Here is a 21,551-nt window from a genome sequence, read left to right as displayed (position 1 = left end):
GTGTGCAAATTGACAAGCAAACCTTTTTATTCCTCATAATGACCTGTAATGTTTACCTTATATATGAAATATAATCTTTTTTTACATAACATTTTATATTTCAATTCATATAACAAATGTGAGCGACCCTGGCATTTTTAGCAGATATTTTGCGTATCTCTCACAGATGTTGGCACACAATGGGTTATAGGGGGTATTCAATCATTGCCGCTTTTTTCACCTGGCAAAAAATCTTGAACAGATTGTGATGTGTGTGTGTGTGTGTGTGTGTTTTCAGCAGACGGGAGGGAGTGCTGGAGGTCTGGTTTTAGCGGGCAGGAGGGAGGGTTTGCAGCGATGTGTGCAGTTCAGTCCCGTTACAGTGTGTCCAATCCCGGGATTGAAATCCCTCTAATTTTGGCTAAAATCCCAGGATCCCGCTGATCCCGGGTTTGGCCACCCTAGTGCAGCATGCTGCTTGTTTGCTTGAGATTTTAGAGTGGGATATAAACTTTCATGTGTGTTCACAGTGTTTTCAGGGGTCAGTACATCAAATTTATGTTATTCTAAAAATAAAAACAAATGCGGTTCATCTTGCATAATCTGGAACCAGGATCCTTTTTTCTGATGTACCACTGCATCTTTTTATTCCCATGTTCACTTCATAGAGTGCATTGCATTATTATGCAGAAATAATTTATTCTGCTTTGTAAATTGGTGATTTTAAAAGTATTTTATTTCTCTGGATGGCAAATTGTTTGTAAATTGCATTTGTCTGCTAGAATAAGCAGTGCTCACTTTGTCCTGCTCTATGAATTGTAAGCACATTTACCAGCTAAGTGCTTTTCTTCTTTTTCAGATATGAATATGGAATTTAACCCTTCGGATCATCCACGGGCAAGCACAATATTCCTCAGCAAATCCCAAACAGATGGTACGGTGCTTTATCTGTAGTTTTGTCAAGCTTTAATTTTGAGTATGAAATGTTAAAAAAAATTCTGTTTTCATCCCCTCATCGCCTTTTGCTTTTTACGTTGTCCACAACATGGTAAAAACCTTGGCAGCAGGTACATTATTATGAATAGTTTGCAAATATATCTATTACAAATTATCAACCCATTGGGGGAAATTTACTAAGATGTGTATTCCACTTCACATGTGATATTGCTATGGGCAACCAATCAGAATCTACTTATTTATTTTGCACCCTCTAGATCAGGGCTGGGCAACACCGGCCCTCCAGATGTTGATGAACTACACATCCCAGCATGCCTTGCATCAGTTTCAGCATGACCACATAGCAAAACTAATGCAAAGCATCCTGGGATGTGTAGTTCATTAACATCTGGAGGGCCGGTGTTGCCCAGCCCTGCTCTAGATGATAGTAGACAGGAATCTGGTTGGTTGCCCATAGCAACATCACATGTGACGTAGAATATACATCTTAGTAAATTTCCCCCATTGTGTTTTTGAGGATTTTTTTTTTTTTTTTAACTATTTGAGTAGTGATCATTAATATGATAAAAAAAAGCTGTTTCTTATTTTATAATGGCAAAAAACCATAAAGATGGAAAATAGACATGTTTGTGAAAATGCTACACATGCGACCATCTGCAAAGAAGTGTTCTAATGAAATATTGCTGCATCTAGTTACCACACTTCTGACTTTTTCCTTTCTCCATCTTTCTCAGTCCCTATGCCATCTCTGTCTCCCCCTCCCTTTCTCTCTCTCTCTCTCTCACTCACTCACTCACTCACTCACTCACTCACTCACTCACTCTCACTCTCACTCTTCCTCTTCCTCCATTTCTCTGTCTCACTTTCTTGGCCTGTTTCTTCCGTTCTGTGTTCTGTGAACTCTGCAGACAATGGGTTCATCAGGAGCTAATTAATTAGCCCCGATAACTCCACATTTATCACAGAATATGCTTTGGTTGCCTCAGACACCCAAAGCTTATCCCCGATAAGCTGCCCATGGATCCGTGATAATACATGGGCTCTCCTGTCTCTCTCTCTCTTTCTCTTTCTCTTTCTCTCTCTCTCTCTCTCTCTCTCTCTCTCTCTCTCTCTCTCTCTCTCTCTCTCTCTCTCTCTCTCGTTCTTCTTTTCCACTTTTTATTTCACTATTCTGTCTTCTCTTTTTCTCTATCTGTGTGTGTTTCTGTTTGACTTTCTTTCTTTCTTTCTTTCTTTCTTTCTTTCTTTCTTTCTTTCTTTCTTTCTTTCTTTCTTTCTTCCTTCCTTCTTTCCTTCTCTTCCTCCCACTCTCTCTCCTTATTCCACTCTTCCTATTCTGTATAAAAAAATGATACCAGGCAATTATTCTTCATTGCAATAAATACTTTCACTAAATTTGGGGAGCATAAACTAACAAAAAGTTGATTTTGGAATAAATTAGTCATTGGGGATGGTTTTCAAGGGAATCTGATGCAAGTCAGGGCATTCTTACTTATAAAATAAAGATTTCCCCTACCTTTTTACCTGCTAGGGGGGTGTGAAGAAAAACATCTGACTTTACTAAAATAAATCCAAGTTTATAATTGAATTGCAAATTTGCTGGGAATTTTACTTGCAGGAGCAAATTTATACCTAATTGAATCCCCCACTTTGCCTCTCTCTTTATCCCCCACTGTGTGTGTCACTCTTAACTTTCCTGCTATGTCCCTTCTACTTTGTCTCTCTCCCAAGCTGTCTCTTTCTTTTCTGGCTTGATTGTATCTTTTTCTCTCAGAGAGATATACTAAACCTTGAAAAGTGATAAAGTGGAGAGTGATGAAGTACCAGACAATCAGCTCCTTACTGCCATGTTACAGGCTGGGTTTAAAAAAAATAGTTAGAGGCTGATTGGTCATTTATCATTTTCATGCTATAATATTTCAAAGCTTTAGTAAACCTGGCCCTCTCTCTCAATAGGGGGCATCCAATTAGCCCCCATAAAACATCAGGAGTGGAAAATGTCAGTTTTTCACAATTTCCTCAATGTTTCTCCAATATTTTTTTTCTGATCAGATTGCCCGATTGAAAAAACAAATTTTACTGCAGCTCAGTTTTCGCTGAAATTGGGACTGCTTTCAAGGTTACTTAGCCCAGGCAGAGAAATTAAATCCCTGATAAGCCGCAGCACGCTCTGGCTTATCATGGCAAATTAGATAGCACCCGGCAAGCCTGTTTCCTGTGATCAGCGATTGCAGGTAATAGGATACCACCAGTAGCAGTTTTTACCTATGGGCTGCAGGTAATATCCACCACTGTAGTGAAGCCAGATGCAGTCTGTGAGACTACACTGGCTTCACTGTGACTGGCAGTGACTTCCTATTGGAAGTCCGACCTGCCAGTCACCAAGGCAATCCCATTGGGAGGTGCAGAATCGCCGATTGCGCATGCGCAGTACCTATATCGGTATGGGCACGCACTGGTCCTGGTTCCTGTCATTTGTATTGTACAGGTGACGGGAACATGATTACTTCTATGGGCTGTTGCCGATGCAGCCCATAGAAGCTGGCCGCATGCACAGTACAGAGGTTTGAAATGCGCATCCGCCAATCCCAGCTCCTGTCATCAGAGCACAGGCGCCGGGAACTCTGTCTGCAGGGATTGGCGGCTGCAGGGAGGGGGGAGGGCTGCCTGCCTGCATAGCCGTCAGAGGCAGCCCCCTCCCCAGAGCCACTAGATACCGCCCAATCTCTATATTCCATTCTTATTCTATATGTAACTAACCAATTTCTTGCAATATTACAATTTAAAACAATTTACCACTCCCACGAGACCCTGTATTATGCTGTGCTCTGCTATGAATTGCATCTACTTCACACATTACTGTATATAATATAAGTTGTTGTATGTAGTTGATGTATATAACCTACGACCACAAATTTTCCATATTCATTAAAGCTATCACATGCTTCCTTTAGAGAGTTAAATGGATTATTACAGACAATCCTGACATTATTACCCAGGAGTGTCATGGTGATTTTGTTTCATATTGGAGCTTAGCTGTCTGTAAATTGCATATTTTGCTTTATATTAAGAAAATAAAATCTGTTGTCTTCTAACACTGGATAACTACTGATGTCCAATTACTCATTCATATTTTCACAGTGAGAGAAAAGAGAAAGAGCCTTTTTATAAACCATGTGAGTATAACTATTACATACCAAATAGATGTCAAACAGTTGTGTTTTATGGTAACATATATATATATGTAGTGACCAAATCGTTTCTCATTGGACAACAATCTCATACGGCGCTACAATCCATGCTGCAAATAGGGTTCATGTAATGTTCATGTTACTTTCCTATGTCGAAAACATTGAGGATAATGGAAGATCAGAATTAGATGTTGTGGCCTGTCATTATAATTTCCTTCTAAGCTGAAACTAATATGATCTGGTTTGTCAGGACGTCAAGGCTAATAGATATAATTGGTTGCCGCAATGCAGGTGGAATACGTGACCAGGCATAAATGGAAAGAAACAGTAACTATACACCTATGCGCTGTGCACAGTGTTTCTCCTGCATCACCCCACGCATGTGCATTGGCACCATCCTCTCATAATGATTGGTCAGTCCCTTTTTTAAAACCCCACTTAAGCCCCATACATACTACATGACTTTCCAAAAGAGATCACTCAATTCGGCGTTTGTGAGCAAAAAAAATTGCTTAGTGTTTGCCCCCAATATTGTATCAATATACTGGGCGCATCGTGATCGACACCACCACCTCCCCCCCCCCCCATTGGGGTCCCAGTAACATCACCAATCAGAATCTACTTCTTATTTATTTGGAACCTTCTAGAAGATAATAGTGAGATTCTGACTGGTTGGCCATAGCAACAACCTATCTGAAATAGAACTTCCATCTTCGTACAGCTGGAGCCCCTCTCATTCACTGTCAGCGCTCGCCAGAACCTCTCCGCCGGCTAGCGCTGGTGGAGAAGGGACTCCATCAGACTGGGAAGCGCGTGCAGTCGGGGCAGTGGTGGGGACCGGCGATGGAGGTGGCGGACAGCGGCAGGAGCTCCGGCAGAATGGGGCGCACAAGCGTCTCTTGCGTGCGCGCCCCCTTCCGACGGCTGGCGATGGAATCACCAGCCCCAGCAATAAGTAACTGTGTTTGTTAATAGAAATTAAGAACTCAATATATCTCTATAGATAGAGTTATGGGCTCTATATAAACTATTTTTGCCCAAGAACCAGCGTTCTCTTTTTCTCTCTTCCTTTGACTGTATTGCTTTCTGCCTCTCTCTTCCATGCTCGCTCGCTCTCTCTCTCGCTAAAGAGGCACAGAAAGATCTTTCACCTGTGTTTAAGCACACAATGGAGCGTATACTCTGTACTAGAGCAGAGTGAGAGGGATTCCAATCAATGCTATCAGCTCTTCTGTGGAAGAGGATAAATGGCTGCCACTTAGACTTAATGAAGGTCAAATACAGAGGGCAGTATTTTTCCATTTCCAAATGTACAGAGATAAACGACTTTAGGCCACTTATTAACCCCTGCATTGTGTGCTAAAAATATTCAGCTGTGTTGGTGCTAAGTTAATGTGCCAGACATGAATGAGATGGCCAGATTTGCATTTTAACACGAAGCAATTGCATAGGATGTGGTCTAAATGCAGACTGTAATAAAACATTGGTGCGGTTGGTACGGCCTGTCAGTGTCCAATATGATCCTGCAATATTATTCAGACTTCACGCATTGGTAAATCTCAGCTGGTTTATTAGCGGGTAGGGAATGCTAGCACAAAAAATATAGAAAAATTATATATATACAAACAGAATGTCTAAGGGGCATACACACTGAGCGATTTTGTGCTATTTCCTAAGCAATCTGACTAGATTGCTTAGAAAGTAAGCACAGAACTCTTCATTTGTATGCCCCAAGAGATGAATGATCTCCTGCTAACTAAGTCAGTGCATGCAGTCCTAATCTAGTCAAATTGCTTAGCAGGTGACTGCAAATCTCTCTGTGTGTACAGAATGAGAGATATTGATCGAGATCTCTCGTTATGAACCACAACCCTTTTTTTTTTTTTTGCTTGAGCAAAATTGCTTAGCACAAATCACTGCCTGTGTATGTGCTCTCCATGGGCAATCTGGACACCAGGAAATCGCCTACCCTAAGCACACATCTCTACGTGTGTATGCCCCTAAAGGTAAACAATATCAGTCGAGTACAATCCAGGTACCCAGCCACCAGTATGTGATAGGTTACATGAAAGTCAACTTAATAATTGTCAGAATCCTGAAGCATCATTTCCTAGTGATGTTAATGAGGAGGTCACACTTAATACTCACATTTACCCTGCTTATTTTTCGTTAACATTTTAAATCGCCATAGGGCTGAATCCTAAACTGGGAATTTGGCTTATTCCCATAAAGGAATTCGAAATGAGATGAGCACAGTGCAATTATACCTGATTACTCTGCTTTTTGTATTGCAAATTAGTCGACGCATTTTATTGAAATTTTAAATCGACATAATGTCATTTATCTGTCATAACCATTCATTTGCATTCTTACTGTTACTCAATGTTTTTGGCCAGAATTTGTCCATTTCAGTCTGTTCATGATTAGGGTAAATGTAGAATCTGTTATCTGATATTCATGCTCTCCTCAGGACTGAATATTGGGTGTGTACAAGCGTGTATTTGTATTTTCCTATATGACTATATATGATGTGGTTTTTCACTGTTTTTTGACCTGAATGTCAACACAGTCGACATGAACACAGTTTCAAGTGCACCGCATCCCCTCACATCGCTCGCTGCGCTCGGCACACTATTTTATTCTCCCACCATGCCCTAGTGGATGGTAGGGCATGAAATACCGCCTGTCGGCTCAAAAAACAGTGAAAACCCCCATGTCGAACTAATGACCTTTCGACCTAGAACCATGTCGACCTTTCCCCATGTAGACCTTTTCTCATGTCGACCTAATGACTGTCGACCATTATACAATGGACCAAATGACCGTATCCCATTCTACTAATTCACTAAATTGATTGTTTATTTGTCCTTAGCTTCCTCCAGGACAAATGAGGAGAAAGTACAGCTCCTGTTCTACTATATTCCTCGATGACAGCACAGTCAGCCAACCTAACCTCAAGTATACAATTAAATGGTGGGTGTGCACTTCTTTCCTATGTATACCTTATTGTTAAGCACAGCTAGGAAGTTACCCAATGTACTGAATTTATAATATTTTTATGTAAAAAGACAATACACACTGTATTTATCCTGTGCTTTTTCCGGTCTGATCTGCACCAGAGTTGTCATCTGTTTAAGCTTATTACCCCTGCTTCTACTTCCATGCTGCAGCTGACTAAGCAACTGTGGCAGCCTACTTGCTTCATACTGTTCTGTAAAGGTCTGCTGGATGCAATGTTAATATTGAGATGTAGTCTTCCAACTGCACGTAAAGGATACTACTTCCTGCGTTTTAGTGTTTAGTTTAAGGAATACTATTATGCGATCTTCACTGGTCTTCTGGGGAAATTTAGGAAAGTTCAGTATTTATTTATTTATTATTTATTAACAGTTTCTTATATAGCGCAGCATATTCCGTTGCGCTTTACAATAGCAGACAGTGATACAACAAAACAGTGTATTTACAGACAGTCAAAATGTAGGAGGGCCCTGCTCGCAAGCTTACAATCTATAGGGAAATAGGCATTGATACATAAGGATAGATACTGTATTCTTTATTGCATCGATTTCACCAGAACGCAAGGTTCTATGACTGGTTCTGGTATTTGATAAGCTTGCCTGAAGAGATGAGTCTTCAGGGAACGCTTATAGGTTTGGAGACTGGAGGAGAGTCTTATTGTGCTTGGGAGGGCATTCCACAGAGTGGGTGCAGCACGAAGAAAGTCCTGCAGTCGGGAATGGGAGCGGGTAATGAGTGTGGATGAGAGACGCAGATCTTGGGAGGAGCGTAGAGGTCGTGTTGGATGATATTTTGAGATAAGAGAAGATATGTATGTTGGTGTAGTTTGGTTTATGGCTTTGTGTGTAAGTAGAAGAATTTTGTATTGAATACGGTAGAATACAGGTAACCAATGAAGTGACTGACAGAGTAGCTTTGCAGACGATGAACGTCTGGCTAGGAAGATTAGCCTTGCAGCTGCATTCATAATGGACTGTAGCGGTGAGAGTCTGTATTGGGGAAGGCCAATAAGGAGACTATTGCAATAATCAATGCGTGAGATGATGAGAGCATGGATTAGAGTTTTTGCAGTGTCTTGTGTAAGGTAAGGGCGAATTTTAAATATGTTTTTTAGGTGCATGTGGCATGATTTTGAGACAGATTGAATGTGGGGTACAAAGGAAAGTTCTGAGTCAAGGATAACACCTAGGCAGCGAGCTTGAGAGGTAGGAGTGATTGTCATCTTCTCAACAGTGATAGAGATATCAGGTTGGTAACTACTATTTATTGGCGGAAATATAATTAATTCTGTTTTTGAGATATTAAGTTTGAGGTGGCGAGATGACATCCAGGATGAAACAGCAGAAAGGCATTCAGAGACACGGCTCAATACAGATGGGGACAGGTCCGGGGAGGATAGGTAGAGCTGAGTATCATCCGCATACAGATGATACTGAAATCCAAAAGAGCGGATTAGTTTGCCAAGAGATGAGGTATAGATTGAGAAAAGCAGGGGACCTAAAACTGAACCCTGAGGTACTCCAACTGAAAGAGGTAGCGAAGAGGAGGTAGAATCAGAGAAACGAACACTAAAGGAGCGGTTAGAGAGGTAGGATGAGAACCAAGAGAGGGCTGTGTCTTTAAGACCTATGGATTGTAGTGTTTGTATGAGAAGTGTGTGGTCAACAGTGTCAAAAGCAGCAGAGAGATCTAGAAGAATTAGTAGTGAGTAGTGGCCTTTAGACTTAGCAGTGACCAGATCATTCACAACTTTAGTCAGTGCTGTCTCTGTGGAGTGTTGGGCACGAAAGCCTGACTGATGCGGGTCCATTAAGTTGTGCGAGTTAAGAAAGTGTGTGAGGCGAGTATAAGCAAGTCTTTCAAGTAGTTTGGAGGTGCATGGAAGTTGAGAAATGGGACGGTAGTTTGAGAGAGAGCTTGGATCAGAATTCTGTTTTTTCAGAATCGGAGTAATAACTGCTTGTTTGAACAATGAAGGAAAGACACCAGTAGAGAAAGAGAGGTTACAGATTTTAGTTAAGATTGGAATGAGCACAGGAGACAGAGATTTACTTATTTGCGAGGGTATAGGGTCAAGAGGAGAAGTAGTAGAGTGGGAGGCAGAGAAAAGTGCAGATACTTCATCTTCATTTGTGGGATCAAATGAAGCAAATGCTTCAGAGGGCTCAGGTATGGAATTGAGCATATCACCAACTGAGTTGGAGCATACCAATTCATCTCTGATCTTGTCAATCTTATCCCTGAAGTAGGAAGCTAGATCTTGTGCATGGATAGTGGTTGGTGGCTTGGGTGAGGGAGGGTTGAGAAGGGATTTAAATGTATTAAAAAGTCGTTTTGGGTTAGAAGCTTGAGCAGAAATGAGAGTTTGGAAATATGTTTGTTTGGCAGTTTCCAGGGCATAACTATAGTACTGGTAGATATTCTTATATGTAAAGAAATCCATTGGACTGTGAGATTTACGCCATTTACGCTCAGCTTTGCGTGAGATATTTTGTAGGTGTCTCGTTAATTTAGAGTGCCACGGTTGGCGTCTAGGCCTACGTGGAGTGTGGTGGGTAACTGGAGCCACTTCATCCAGGGCTGTTTTGAGGGTTAGGTTTAGGTGTGATACCGCCATCTCAGGAGTAGTGAATGCAGAAATAGGAGCAAGCTGTTGTTGCAGTGAGGAGGAGAGTACTTGAAAATTAATATCATTAATATTTCTGCGGGCTTGAGGTGGATTAAAGGATTTCGGTGTTTTTGAGTTAGAAGTACTAGAGGACAGCATGCAGGTGATAAGGTTGTGATCTGAGAGAGGGAAAGGAGAATTGGTGAATTCCGACACTGAGCACAGCTTAGTGAATATCAGATCAAGACAGTGGCCATCCCGATGAGTAGAGGAGTCAGTCCATTGGGAGAGGCCGAGAGAGGAGGTTAGAGAGAGTAGTTTGGAGGCATGAGCAGCAGATTTTGGGCTATCAATAGCAATGTTGAAGTCACCCATGATGATGGTTGAGATGTCAGCAGAAAGGAAGTGAGGGAGCCAGGCAGAAAAATCTTCCAGAAATCGCGTTGGCTGCCCAGGTGGGCGATAGATAGCTGCAACACGCAGCGAGAAAGGAGTGTAAGTTCTGATGGAATGTACTTCAAATGATGTGAATGTGAGTGATGGAACCTGTGGTATAACTTTGTATGTGAAGGATTGGGATAGTAATATTCCAACCCCACCTCCTCTGCTGTCACCAGGCCTGGGTGTGTGTGTAAAGTGGAGATCACCATGTGACAGGGCTGCAGGGGAGGCTGTGTCTGATTGTGAGAGCCATGTTTCTGTTATAGCCAGCAGGTTGAAGTTGTTTGAAATGAAGAGGTCGTTGATGGACGTTAATTTGTTGCCAACAGAGCGTGCATTCCATAACGCACATTTTAGTGATTTGGGGGATGAAGGGAGGCATTTAATGTGTATGAGATTAGCTGGATTCCTATGTTCCTGGGCGTTAGGTGCCTGCGAGCGGGGCAAGCAGCTGGGGCCTGGATTAAGTGAAATGTCACCAGCTAATAGAAGCAGTAGAGAGAGATAGGTGTAGCTGCAGGTGGTTTGTGAATGTTGTTTCTGGCGACAGTTTGTGGATGTTATTGTCAATGTAGAGAGATATGTAAAAATCTCATGAGTGTTAATAAGAGGGGTGTGGATAATGGAGGCAGAAATGTGTATAGAGGGCTGAGCTTCAGGGAGAGAGAGAGAAGAGACTGATTTTGAGAGAAAACCATGGAGAGCAAAGCAGAGCAATAGTTTGTAGTACATGGTGTATTTTAACAGTTCTATAGGCCAGGAGTTATATTAGACTTGCAATAGTTAATACCAGCTTACTGGTGTTGCTCAGATAGTAATTTATAAACCCTACATATATGTGAGTGCACGCTGATTAGCACAGCTGACCATAGATTGCATACAATGCTATGGCATGCAGTGAAGTAAATGTTTTCAGTTGTAGAGTTACCCTGTATTTTGTGAAGCAGGCACCAGCCTAATATGGCTCCAATTAGCAATTTTGCAATGTCTAAATGTACAAACACAAGTATTGCAATATAGAAGCAGATTATGTTATTAGAATGGATGAATCACATACACAATCAGGCAGCATAGTGACAGTGTGAGTATATAGGAGTGTAGGTTAGGTACATACGTTCAATTTTAGAGGTTAAAGCAAAGGGTTTTTAAACTTTCTTAGGCTTGAAGATGTCTTGGTGTTGAGTTCATCTGTTTTCATCCTGTTTAAGTCCTGAATAAGTCCTGAATTTGTTGTATCATTGCAGAACCCTTTTAAATAAACCCTTATAAAATAACCCAACAGCCCAGGCTACAACAGCCTAGTGAGGCTCCCTAATAAATGATAGATTCTGTCCATGTGAACTCAATACAACTAATCAAAGCCTGAACAATCACCCCCTCCCCAATTACAAGGCAGGCAATAAAACTCCAATATAAACAAACATTCAAATAGCAGATTGCCAGCACTTGAAGACAAATTAGTTTAAACTTATACAAGAGCTCTCAAATCTATAAATAATATTAGCACTGTCTTGGATTACCCAATCAAAATATCTGATTCCCTGTTAAGCTGCAGGAGCAGACAGGCCAGTATACCAATAGCGATATTTACCCAATCAAAATATCTGATTCCCTGTTAAGCTGCAGGAGCAGACAGGCCAGTATACCAATAGCGATATTTACCCAATCAAAATATCTGATTCCCTGTTAAGCTGCAGGAGCAGACAGGCCAGTATACCAATAGCGATATTTACCCAATCAAAATATCTGATTCCCTGTTAAGCTGCAGGAGCAGACAGGCCAGTATACCAATAGCGATATTTACCCAATCAAAATATCTGATTCCCTGTTAAGCTGCAGGAGCAGACAGGCCAGTATACCAATAGCGATATTTACCCAATCAAAATATCTGATTCCCTGTTAAGCTGCAGGAGCAGACAGGCCAGTATACCAATAGCGATATTTACCTGTAATGACAGAAAAGAACACAGGATCACATCACAGTCCAGTCCTTGGCACAGACATAGTGACTATGTAAGTCCTGAATAAGTCCTGAATTTGTTGTATCATTGCAGAACCCTTTTAAATAAACCCTTATAAAATAACCCAACAGCCCAGGCTACAACAGCCTAGTGAGGCTCCCTAATAAAGCCCTGTACCCATATCCTTTATTACTTACCCGTCCAGGTCCTGCGATGGCAGCATTGCAAAATCCTCAGTGGGAAATTTCCTGGTGTTTCTCACATGCGCAATAGTGATATCACTACAAAATGGCTGGAGCACCGATTTCCCAGAGACCTGTGGATGTACAGTACACCATAGCATGTTAGTCTACTAGTGCACAGCGCTGCTGGCAGTAGGTTAGAGAGGAGGGGGCCCAAAAGTGCACTGCACAAGAGCCCCTTCCTTACTTATTATGCCCCTGTATGTAGAAGGCTAACAGGAAAATGAGTTGGGAATGTCTACTGTGCAGTGGTGGCTCCAGAGGAGGGGCTTCAACACAGTCCAAAATCTAAGTAGGGAAGCAACACCAAATGCCAGTGAGTCCGTTTGGAATGGTAGTTGGTTGTAGTTGCTGTGCCTCCCCTATTTGAATGTTAAACTCTGCTACAGCCCCTCTGCTGAGCCACCCCTGGTAATGTAATAAAATGTAACTTGTGTAACTCATATATTTATTTCTTTATTTACAGTTTCTTATATAGTGCATACATATTCCGAATGTACACACGCACACAGACACAGACATTTTAGGGTTAATTTTTGTTGGAAGCCAATTGACCTACCTGTATATTTTTGGATTGTGGGAGGAAACTGGAGTAAACACACGCAAACACGGGGAGAATATACAAACTCTGCACAGTTAGGGCCATGGTGGGTATCAAACCCATGACCTCAGCGCTGTGAGGCAGTAATGCTAACCATTACACCATCCGTGCTGCCCCAATAGAGGTTGTGTAGTGTTGGACTTCCTGCTCCATATGCCATTTACTTGCCCAAAGTGCTGAATAATGGCCCTCATTCAGATCTGCAGGTGGGGCAGATGTAACGTGCAGAGAGTTACATTTGGTTGGGGTGTGTTGAAACTGAAATCTAACTTGCAGTGTATAAATAATGCAGCCAGTATTTACCCTGCACAGAAACAAAATAACTTGCACAAATCTAACTCTATACATGTTACATGGGTACTTGTTTTCTAGCACGGCGCCCGTCGGGTCCCATCGCATACCATTAGTTAAGGTATGTGATGGGACCCGATCTGACCCGATATTCGGGTTTTAAGAGCTTCCTATACAATTTTAAAATTGCGTCGCATCGCATGCCATTACAATGGCATCGCATGCCATTACAATGGCATGCGACGCGATGCGATTACACCCGATTTCACATTGTTCAGCCACCCTGATGGCTGATTACTATGTTAAATGCGCCCACACATCCTATTTTTAATTGTACACCCACCCTGTTGGGTAATTATTATGTCAAATGCCCCCCCCCATTGTTAACACCACCCCACTATGAACGCCAACCCAAAGCGTGGCGGTACGCGTCCTCCGACCTTTTCATACCCCCACTATCCACGTCGGCGTGGAGTTGATTTTATATAGTGTGGCGAGCGCAGCGAGCCACCGAGCCTGAAGCGTGTCGAGCGGACGCAGAATACATGTGAAGTAATCCGCGTCCCCTCGCGGGGCTCGCCACGCTTCGGGCTCGGTGGCTCGCTGCGCTCGCCACACTATATAAAATCAACTCCACGCCGACGTGGATAGTGGGGGTATGAAAAGGTCGGAGGTCGCGTACCGCTGCGCTCGCCATGGTTGGCGTTGATAGTGGGGGGGACATTTCACATAGAAATGGGGGGGACATTTCACATAGTAATTTTTCATAGTAATTACCTATAAGGGTGGGTGTACAATTAAAAATCGGGTCTGGGGGTGCGTTTAACATAGGAATCACCCATCGGGTGGCTGTACAATTTAAAAATCGGGTCTGATCGCATCGCTTTGCATGCGATGCGACCCGATCTGATAGACCCGATGACATAAGATTAAAATCGGTGGCGCCGTGCTAGGAAACAAGTACCTTTACATCTGCCCCACCTGCATAGATCATAGACCCATACGTCCAGCAATGACACATGGAGAATTACAGAGATAACCTGGCAGAACATTGCTGCAAATATGTAGATGGATGGTTTTGCTACAGTTAGATGAATCATTCATTTGTTCACTTTTGTTTCACACATGTGGTTTCCCGAGGAAGTACTTTGTGTGTATGATTTAGATATAAATAACTTCTACAAGTCTGTTTGTTTTTAACCATACTAATGTGGAAAAAATGAATATGTAGAAACAAAATGTAGGGTCTCTAAGAAACATAAAAACTGTACTTGTTGGTAATAATAGTAACAATAATAATAGCTCACCACACTGTGCAAACACATTAATGCTTTTTTAGACCTTTAAGTGATAATGAAGTAACCTTGGATGTCAAAGCTTGTATTTTAATGTATGGACAAACGAACGGTATTTTCCCTTGGAATTCCTGGCAAATAATCTAGCGCATACACACTAAACGACATCGCTGACATCACCAGGTCCCCACTCCATATACTGTATGCAGTCGTTTGATGATGTGCCAAATTGTGCTGCATCTACAGAGGACCAGAGGGGATTAACGACACTTGGGAGCACGCAACGTATGTCACCTATACACTGGGCATTACTTTGAACAATAAGGGCCAAGATGGGTGATATCGTGCATTATATCGCTCTGTGACATCACCAGGTCCCCACTCCATATACAGTAGGCAGTCGTTTGATGATGTGGCAAATTGTGCTGCATCTACAGAGGACCAGGGGGGATTAACGACACTTGGGAGCACGCAACGTATGTCACCTATACACTGGGCATTACTTTGAACAATAAGGGCCAAGATGGGTGATATCGTGCATTATATCGCTCAGTGTGTACGCACCTTTAAGCACCATACACACTAGCCGATATATAGCTAACGATTTAAACTATAGTTCATTTGTACACTCTCTAAACCGTTAACGATGCGCACTCCGGCACATTGTTAATGACCCCCGTCATCTGTGCTGTACGGGAGCACCACCGATATCTGTGCCTCAATTGTTTAGTGTGTTGTTGTCGTGCATATCATTTATGATATTGTGTAGTGCGTAGTAGTAGTAGTACGTTTATTTATAAGGCGCCACAAAGTGTCCGCAGCGCCGTACATAGCAAAAAAAAAACAAAAAAAAAAAAATTACAAGGTAACGTACAGGGTGTGTAGAAAGATACAGTATAAATAGGGGTATAGCTGGTAGAACTAAAATCAGCATCAGTTCAGAAGTAGGTGTCAAAATAGTCAAGGAGACCGAAGATGAAGTAGAGGAAGGGAAGAACAGGACAGGAGCACAGGTGAGGTAATGAGGTAGGGTGAGTACGTGAGGAAGGAGGGCCCTGCTCATAAGAGTTAACATACTAAAAATAGGTGGGTGGACAAACGAAATACAATAGGATAAGTAGGAACGGAGGCAGGATAGGAGGATCAAAAGAGGTTAGGAGGAGGGATAGGCTAGTCGAAAAAAGTGGGTTTTGAGGGAGCGCTTGAAGGAGGTAAGGGAATCAGATAGCCTGATGGGTGGCGGGAGGTTGTATGCGGTAGTATGCGTATGCACCTTACTACCGTAGATGTTGTAAATGCCACTTAGTGATCCTGTTTATGATTATATAGTAAATAAACCAGCCCAGCAGCCTGTTTACATCGCATCACTTACTGATTAACTTGCTGCTTAGTGTTTAGTGCATCATGACAGTGTCGCTCTGCTGTCACAATGCCGGCGATGATGTGTATATATACTGTATAAGCTTTAATATTCACTTGAAGTGTATGTACATGTCCTCCTTCTCCTAAAATGTGTGGGCTGCTTATGGCCCAATTAATGCACAAGACTGTTAAAATTCATCTCACGTCGTTAGCAAGGTTTTCTTTCTCTACATTCTGGCAGTGTTGATCGAAAGACGGGCAAAATAAAACCGCCAGCTTTGCTGATGCCCGTTTAATCTTACAGTGGCGGCAACAAATTTTTTTGACCCGAGACAGGTAAAGCCCTAGATAAAACCCTCCATAACACGATGGTATAGACCTAAAGATAAGAGGTCCTCTATTAGAAGGCTTAGGGGGAGATTCTCTAAGAATCTAGCCCCCCTTCGCCGCCCATCGCATTTATAATTATCACATATGTTCTAACATATGTGATAATTATAGCAAAGGACAGCTCTTGCGTTAAGAGCTGTCCTTTGCGGTGAGAGTCGCCGGGTCCCAGCAGGTCCTGGCGGCTCCCCCCTACCTCACACACCCGGCGCTGCTGCTGCTGCTGCGCCGGGCTCTCCTCCTCCCTGCACCCGGAATAGGATCAGTGCAGGGAGGAGGTCACAGGTCCGGGCAGCACAGCTCTGTGCTGCCCGGACACAGGTGAGGGGGCGATGCGGGGCGGCGGTGGGATGCGGTAGAAGCCCATTGGCTAATATGGGGCATCGCCAGATTTTTCTGGCAATGCCCCCCGCAGCGTTAACCCGATAACGGGGTTTTTACCGCATTTCTTGTTTAGAGAATCTCCCCTAACGGTATTCTCAGAAACTCAGTTAGGAGAGATCTTTAGTTAATGACCCCTTTTCACTCACCTGAATAAGGCTTACAATAGAGCCATACATGATATTTTGGGAGAAGAGGTATTTTGATGCCACTTTGGGCCTGATTCGTGTTAAACAAAAAAGCATGCAACTGGACAAAACCATGTAGCACTGCCGGTGGGGCAGATGTTGCATGTGGAGAGTTAAGGCCCCCATGCACAATGCCAAGTTATCCCACGCAACCTTGCATGCGATATCCCACGCAACCTTGCATGCGATATCTCAGCAGGGAACCGATATGTCATATGCAGTCCTTTTGCGTACGATATATATCGGGTGCAATCCCAGTCATTACTGCAGGATACAACAAATTCTTGTGGCAGCCATGACTATTTCCGGATCCGATCTGATGCAACGGATACGATATGGCACTTCTCACAATTTATTTGCCCGATGGGTCGAAATAGTGTGAAAGGGACCATATCATTCTAGTGTATGGGAACCTTTTAGATTTGGGGTAGTGTGTTCAAACTGAAATCTAAATTGCAGTGTAAAAATAAAGCTGTCTAACATTGGTGGGCTACATGCAAATGCAGCCTGTATTGAACCTGCACAGAAAAATATAACCCACCCAAATCTAACTCTCTCTGCACAATTAATACCGCTTTCAGACCGCACTCTAGACCCGGGTTATTGCTGTGTTCTTGCGGCCCCAACACGGGTCAAGGTGCGGTCTGAAAAGGCCACCACGGGTCAAGCAACACGGGTGTTCAACCCTGGTAATGACCAGGGCTGAACACGGCTATGACCCGTGTCAAGTGCAGTGTGAAAGGGTGCCTGGGTCGAGCGACCCGTGTCCCGTTCACAGTATGGAGGAGGCAGCACTGTCAGCTCCAAGTACTGCCTCCTCCAGAGCCCCCGATGACTCGCCTCCGCCCCCTGTGACGTCACCGACACGGCAATATGCCGTGTCGGTGTCGGAACTTTCAGACCGCATTGCCGTGTTGCTCTGGGGAAGGGACCCGTGTCCTAATCCCGTGTGCGACACGGCATTTGCGGTCTGAAAGTAGTATAACATATTCCCCACGTGCAGTGCAACATGGTTTTGCCCACAACTTTCTTTTCTGTTTTGCTTACTAACATGAATGTGTATCCTATTTGGACTCTATCTGTAAAGCTGGCTTTATGCTTCATAATAATTGTGCTCACCAGCCAACTGAATGACCTCTAACTGATAATTAGTGTTCATTGATGATAATTATCATTCAGTATATGGTTCTGGATTGTTCACTGGCTGATAAATAGTTGTAATTTGATTTGGTTTTCACACCTGTCAAATCCACCTGACTGTCGCTCAGCTACCTGACTGTTGCTCAGTACACCAACTATCGGGGAGTTGGCTGATCCCCTGACCCTGTCAGCTGGTCTGCTGCATTGTATGGCCAGCCCAGACAGCTCTTAAAACAACGCATAGCAATCATAAAGTTTTTAGTTTTTTTTTGGAGATAATATTGCAAAAACAATTGCTAATGATGTTGTTGAACAAATGTCGTTGTAGCTGCTACTAATTATAATTTATAATACTAGTACATGTGTGTGTTTTTTTGCAAATGCATTTAATGTCTATGTACTATATGTTCATGATGCAAAATGTAAGGAAGTTAAACCTATGTTTTTGTTTTACAGCGTAGCACTTGCAATATATTACCACATAAAAAACAGGTACGTTGGCTGTCTTATCACAAATGGAAAATGTTGAATGCTTTTAGGTAGCTTATGCAGATTAGACTGGATGCTTGTGGTTTGTTGCTGTAGTCACACAGGGCCTAGCTAGTGCATTTGACCAAAAATTTGGGTGGGGCGAATGTAAAGACCCATACTAGCAGCATTGACCAGCAATATCCTGTCACAGGAATATAATTTTTCCACTGTATATATTCTTGTGCTCTCATAGCAATAATGAGATTAGCCCCATGTGGATTTAAGAAAACTTTTAAATATATTAAAAAAACAATTGAAGGTCTATTTTTCATTGATTTCACAACTTTTCCAATTAATATTGATCAATTTTGGTCTTTCAGGGCTTGAACACACATTTACTAACCTTTAACATGAAAGTAAACAAGCATCTGTTAATAGAAGTGTGTTTTAGCCATGGAAGACCAACCTCTATTAAGATTGGTTGTAATCGATAAAAATCAACATTTAGGGGGTTATTCAATCGCACCCAGCCATCTCCTGACGTGGGAGATGGCTGCGGGTTCCTATTCAATGCTGTCTTCCCTGACCGCATTGAACACAGGGTATCTTGGCAGAATGAGCCTGACTTCACAAGCAGTCAGGCTTGTTCTGCCGAGAACTGACAGGAAGTGACAAGCTCCCGGCTGCAGCTCGCCTCTTCCCGGCCGCAGCTCACGGCCACGCCCCCTTCTCATCCCGATGCAGACGGGACATTGAATTCTGCCTGCTTTTTCTCGGTCCAGCAGACCAAGAATGGGACAGGGTCACGGCTGTTGGGCCAGCTCGACAGCCGTGGCCCATGATTGAATACCCCCTTAGTGAATATATCTCACAAGTGTGTTGCCCCTTAAGTAATCCATCCCCTTGTATGGGGATACTTGTCTCACCATAAAAAAAATGGTAAAGACAAACCAGCATGCCCCCCATACGGTACTAGTCCCGCACTGAAAAGCATTGGGAATCTTTTGGGCCCTCGTGTGCTAAGACTATAGGGTAATTTTCAAGTTTGGGACCCATGGAGTTGGTAACTGGCTTGTTACTCGACCTGACTCCCAGAACCTCTATGGGAATTTTTTTTATGACTTTATTCTTGCTTTACACCGCACTGGCAGTCTACAATGTGAAATAGTGCTGAGGTGAGGGATCATCTTGCTCTTTTAAAAAAATTTTTTTTTAAATCTGAGTAAAATGTGACTGGAGGTCCTGTGGCAGCTGCTGTGTGGTTGGGAAATGTCTGGGGAACCACACAATGCTGACCGTGACCACACGCACTGGCAGGTTCTAGACTTGGAACCAGATGTTCAGGTAGCCGTGACTTACACGTAATTAACTGCTCAGATGTCAATAGCAAAATTCCCAAATCCTGTCTATACTAGAAGTACACCATTGGGATTAGGATGTGTCTGAATGCTGCATTGCTGTATAAACACTAGCAGAACACTTATTTCTAGAATGTTGAACAGTATGTGTTGTATCCAGTTGATAGACAGTCAATAAGTCGACAGCAGACAGTCAAAAGGTCAAAGGTCGTCGGGGTGAAAAGGTCAACATGATTTTTTTTCACCATTTAAAAAAAAAATGTGGAACTTATTCATACCTCAACACCCATGTCATCATAAAGGGAGAATATAATAGTGCCCGAAGGGTGCCATGCAAGGGTAAGCATTACACTAATTGATGGTCCATGTCGACAGGTGTCAACATTGACACAAAAAAAGTGAAAAACTCATGTTGACCTTATAATTGTTGCCCTGTGACCATATCGACATTTTTGAATGTCGGCATTTTGACCCTGTCAACCTATTGCATGTTGACCTTTTTACTGTCGACCTACTGACTGTCTATATAGAAACTGTACATCTATCAATCCACAACTACAGGGGAACAGGGGCCCATTACCTCTTTTGCATGATACATATGTTACATTATTCTGCTCGGAACTAGGACTAGGGCAGGCATTCCCAACCACGGTCCTTAAGGCACACCAACAGTGCAGGTTTTAGTGATATCCAGGCTTCAGCACAGATGGTTTAATTAGAATCACTCAGGTACTAATTAAGTCACCTGTGCTCAAGCCTGGATATCTACAAAACCTGCACTGTTGGTGTGCCTTGAGGACCGTGGTTGGGAATGCCTGGACTAGGGTGTATTTTTCTCGCTCTCGCTCTCTCTCTCGTGCTTGCTCTCTCTCTAGTGTTGCTTTCTCTCTCTCGTGCTCACTCTCTCTCTCTCGTGCTCGCTCTCTCTCTCTCGTGCTTGCTCTCTCTCGTGCTCTCTCTCTCTCTCGTGCTTGCTCTCTCTCTCTCGTGCTTGCTCTCTCTCTCTCTCTCTCTCTCTCTCTCTCGTGCTCTCTCTCTCTCGTGCTCTCTCTCTCTCGTGCTCTCTATCTCTCTCGTGCTCTCTATCTCTCTCGTGCTCTCTCTCTCTCTCGTGCTCTCTCTCTCTGTCTCACCCCTACCACAGCATTTACATGTAGCCTATGCACTACGTACCGCACTGCTGGCGTTGACCGGGTTTCCCCGGCCCCCTCCGGCAAAGCAGGACGCTTAATAGTATGTCAGGATTCAGATTTCATTAGGTGAATGGTAGGAATCAGTCCAATTTTGATTCATGTTAAAAAGGGTGCAGCCAGTGTTTAAATCATATTGCAAGGCAACTACTGCTAACATTATGACATCCAGTATGGCGGCAGACAAGGAATGCAGTATAGTACAATTCTGCAATTTTTTTAAATTGCCTGTAACAACAGTACTTAAAAGTAACAAAAGTACGGTAAATTCTTTCTTTAAATCAGGCTTTGATGACACATGTGGTAATTGATGTCACAATATTGACATTAATTGTACACATTCGGAGAATGATTAGTAATAGATCGTGGCCAAACCAGCAATCAGTCAGACGTTTGCACTGTAGAATTCTAGAACGCTTATCTCTTTGAATTTAATATATAGCGACTACTGTCTGATGCTGTTTGATACTGTAATGTAGACATAGCACAT

The 21,551-nt window shown here is 42.9% G+C and overlaps 1 protein-coding gene across 1 annotated transcript in view; it reads left to right on the top strand.

Annotated features, from left to right (window-relative positions):
- Positions 1–21,551, top strand: part of CCNY (cyclin Y) — a 161,907-nt gene that overhangs the window by 124,475 nt on the left and 15,881 nt on the right. The window contains exons 2-5 of the mRNA XM_083188813.1: positions 839–913; positions 4,078–4,112; positions 7,000–7,100; positions 18,499–18,534. Coding sequence (XP_083044939.1) covers positions 839–913; positions 4,078–4,112; positions 7,000–7,100; positions 18,499–18,534 — 247 coding nt within the window. The remainder of the gene's footprint in view (positions 1–838; positions 914–4,077; positions 4,113–6,999; positions 7,101–18,498; positions 18,535–21,551) is intronic.

Source organism: Crinia signifera, chromosome 5, assembly GCF_055691185.1.
Source record: "Crinia signifera chromosome 5, ASM5569118v1, whole genome shotgun sequence".
Classification (NCBI taxonomy): Eukaryota; Metazoa; Chordata; class Amphibia; order Anura; family Myobatrachidae; genus Crinia; species Crinia signifera.
This window is presented reverse-complemented; position numbering and strand designations above follow the sequence as displayed.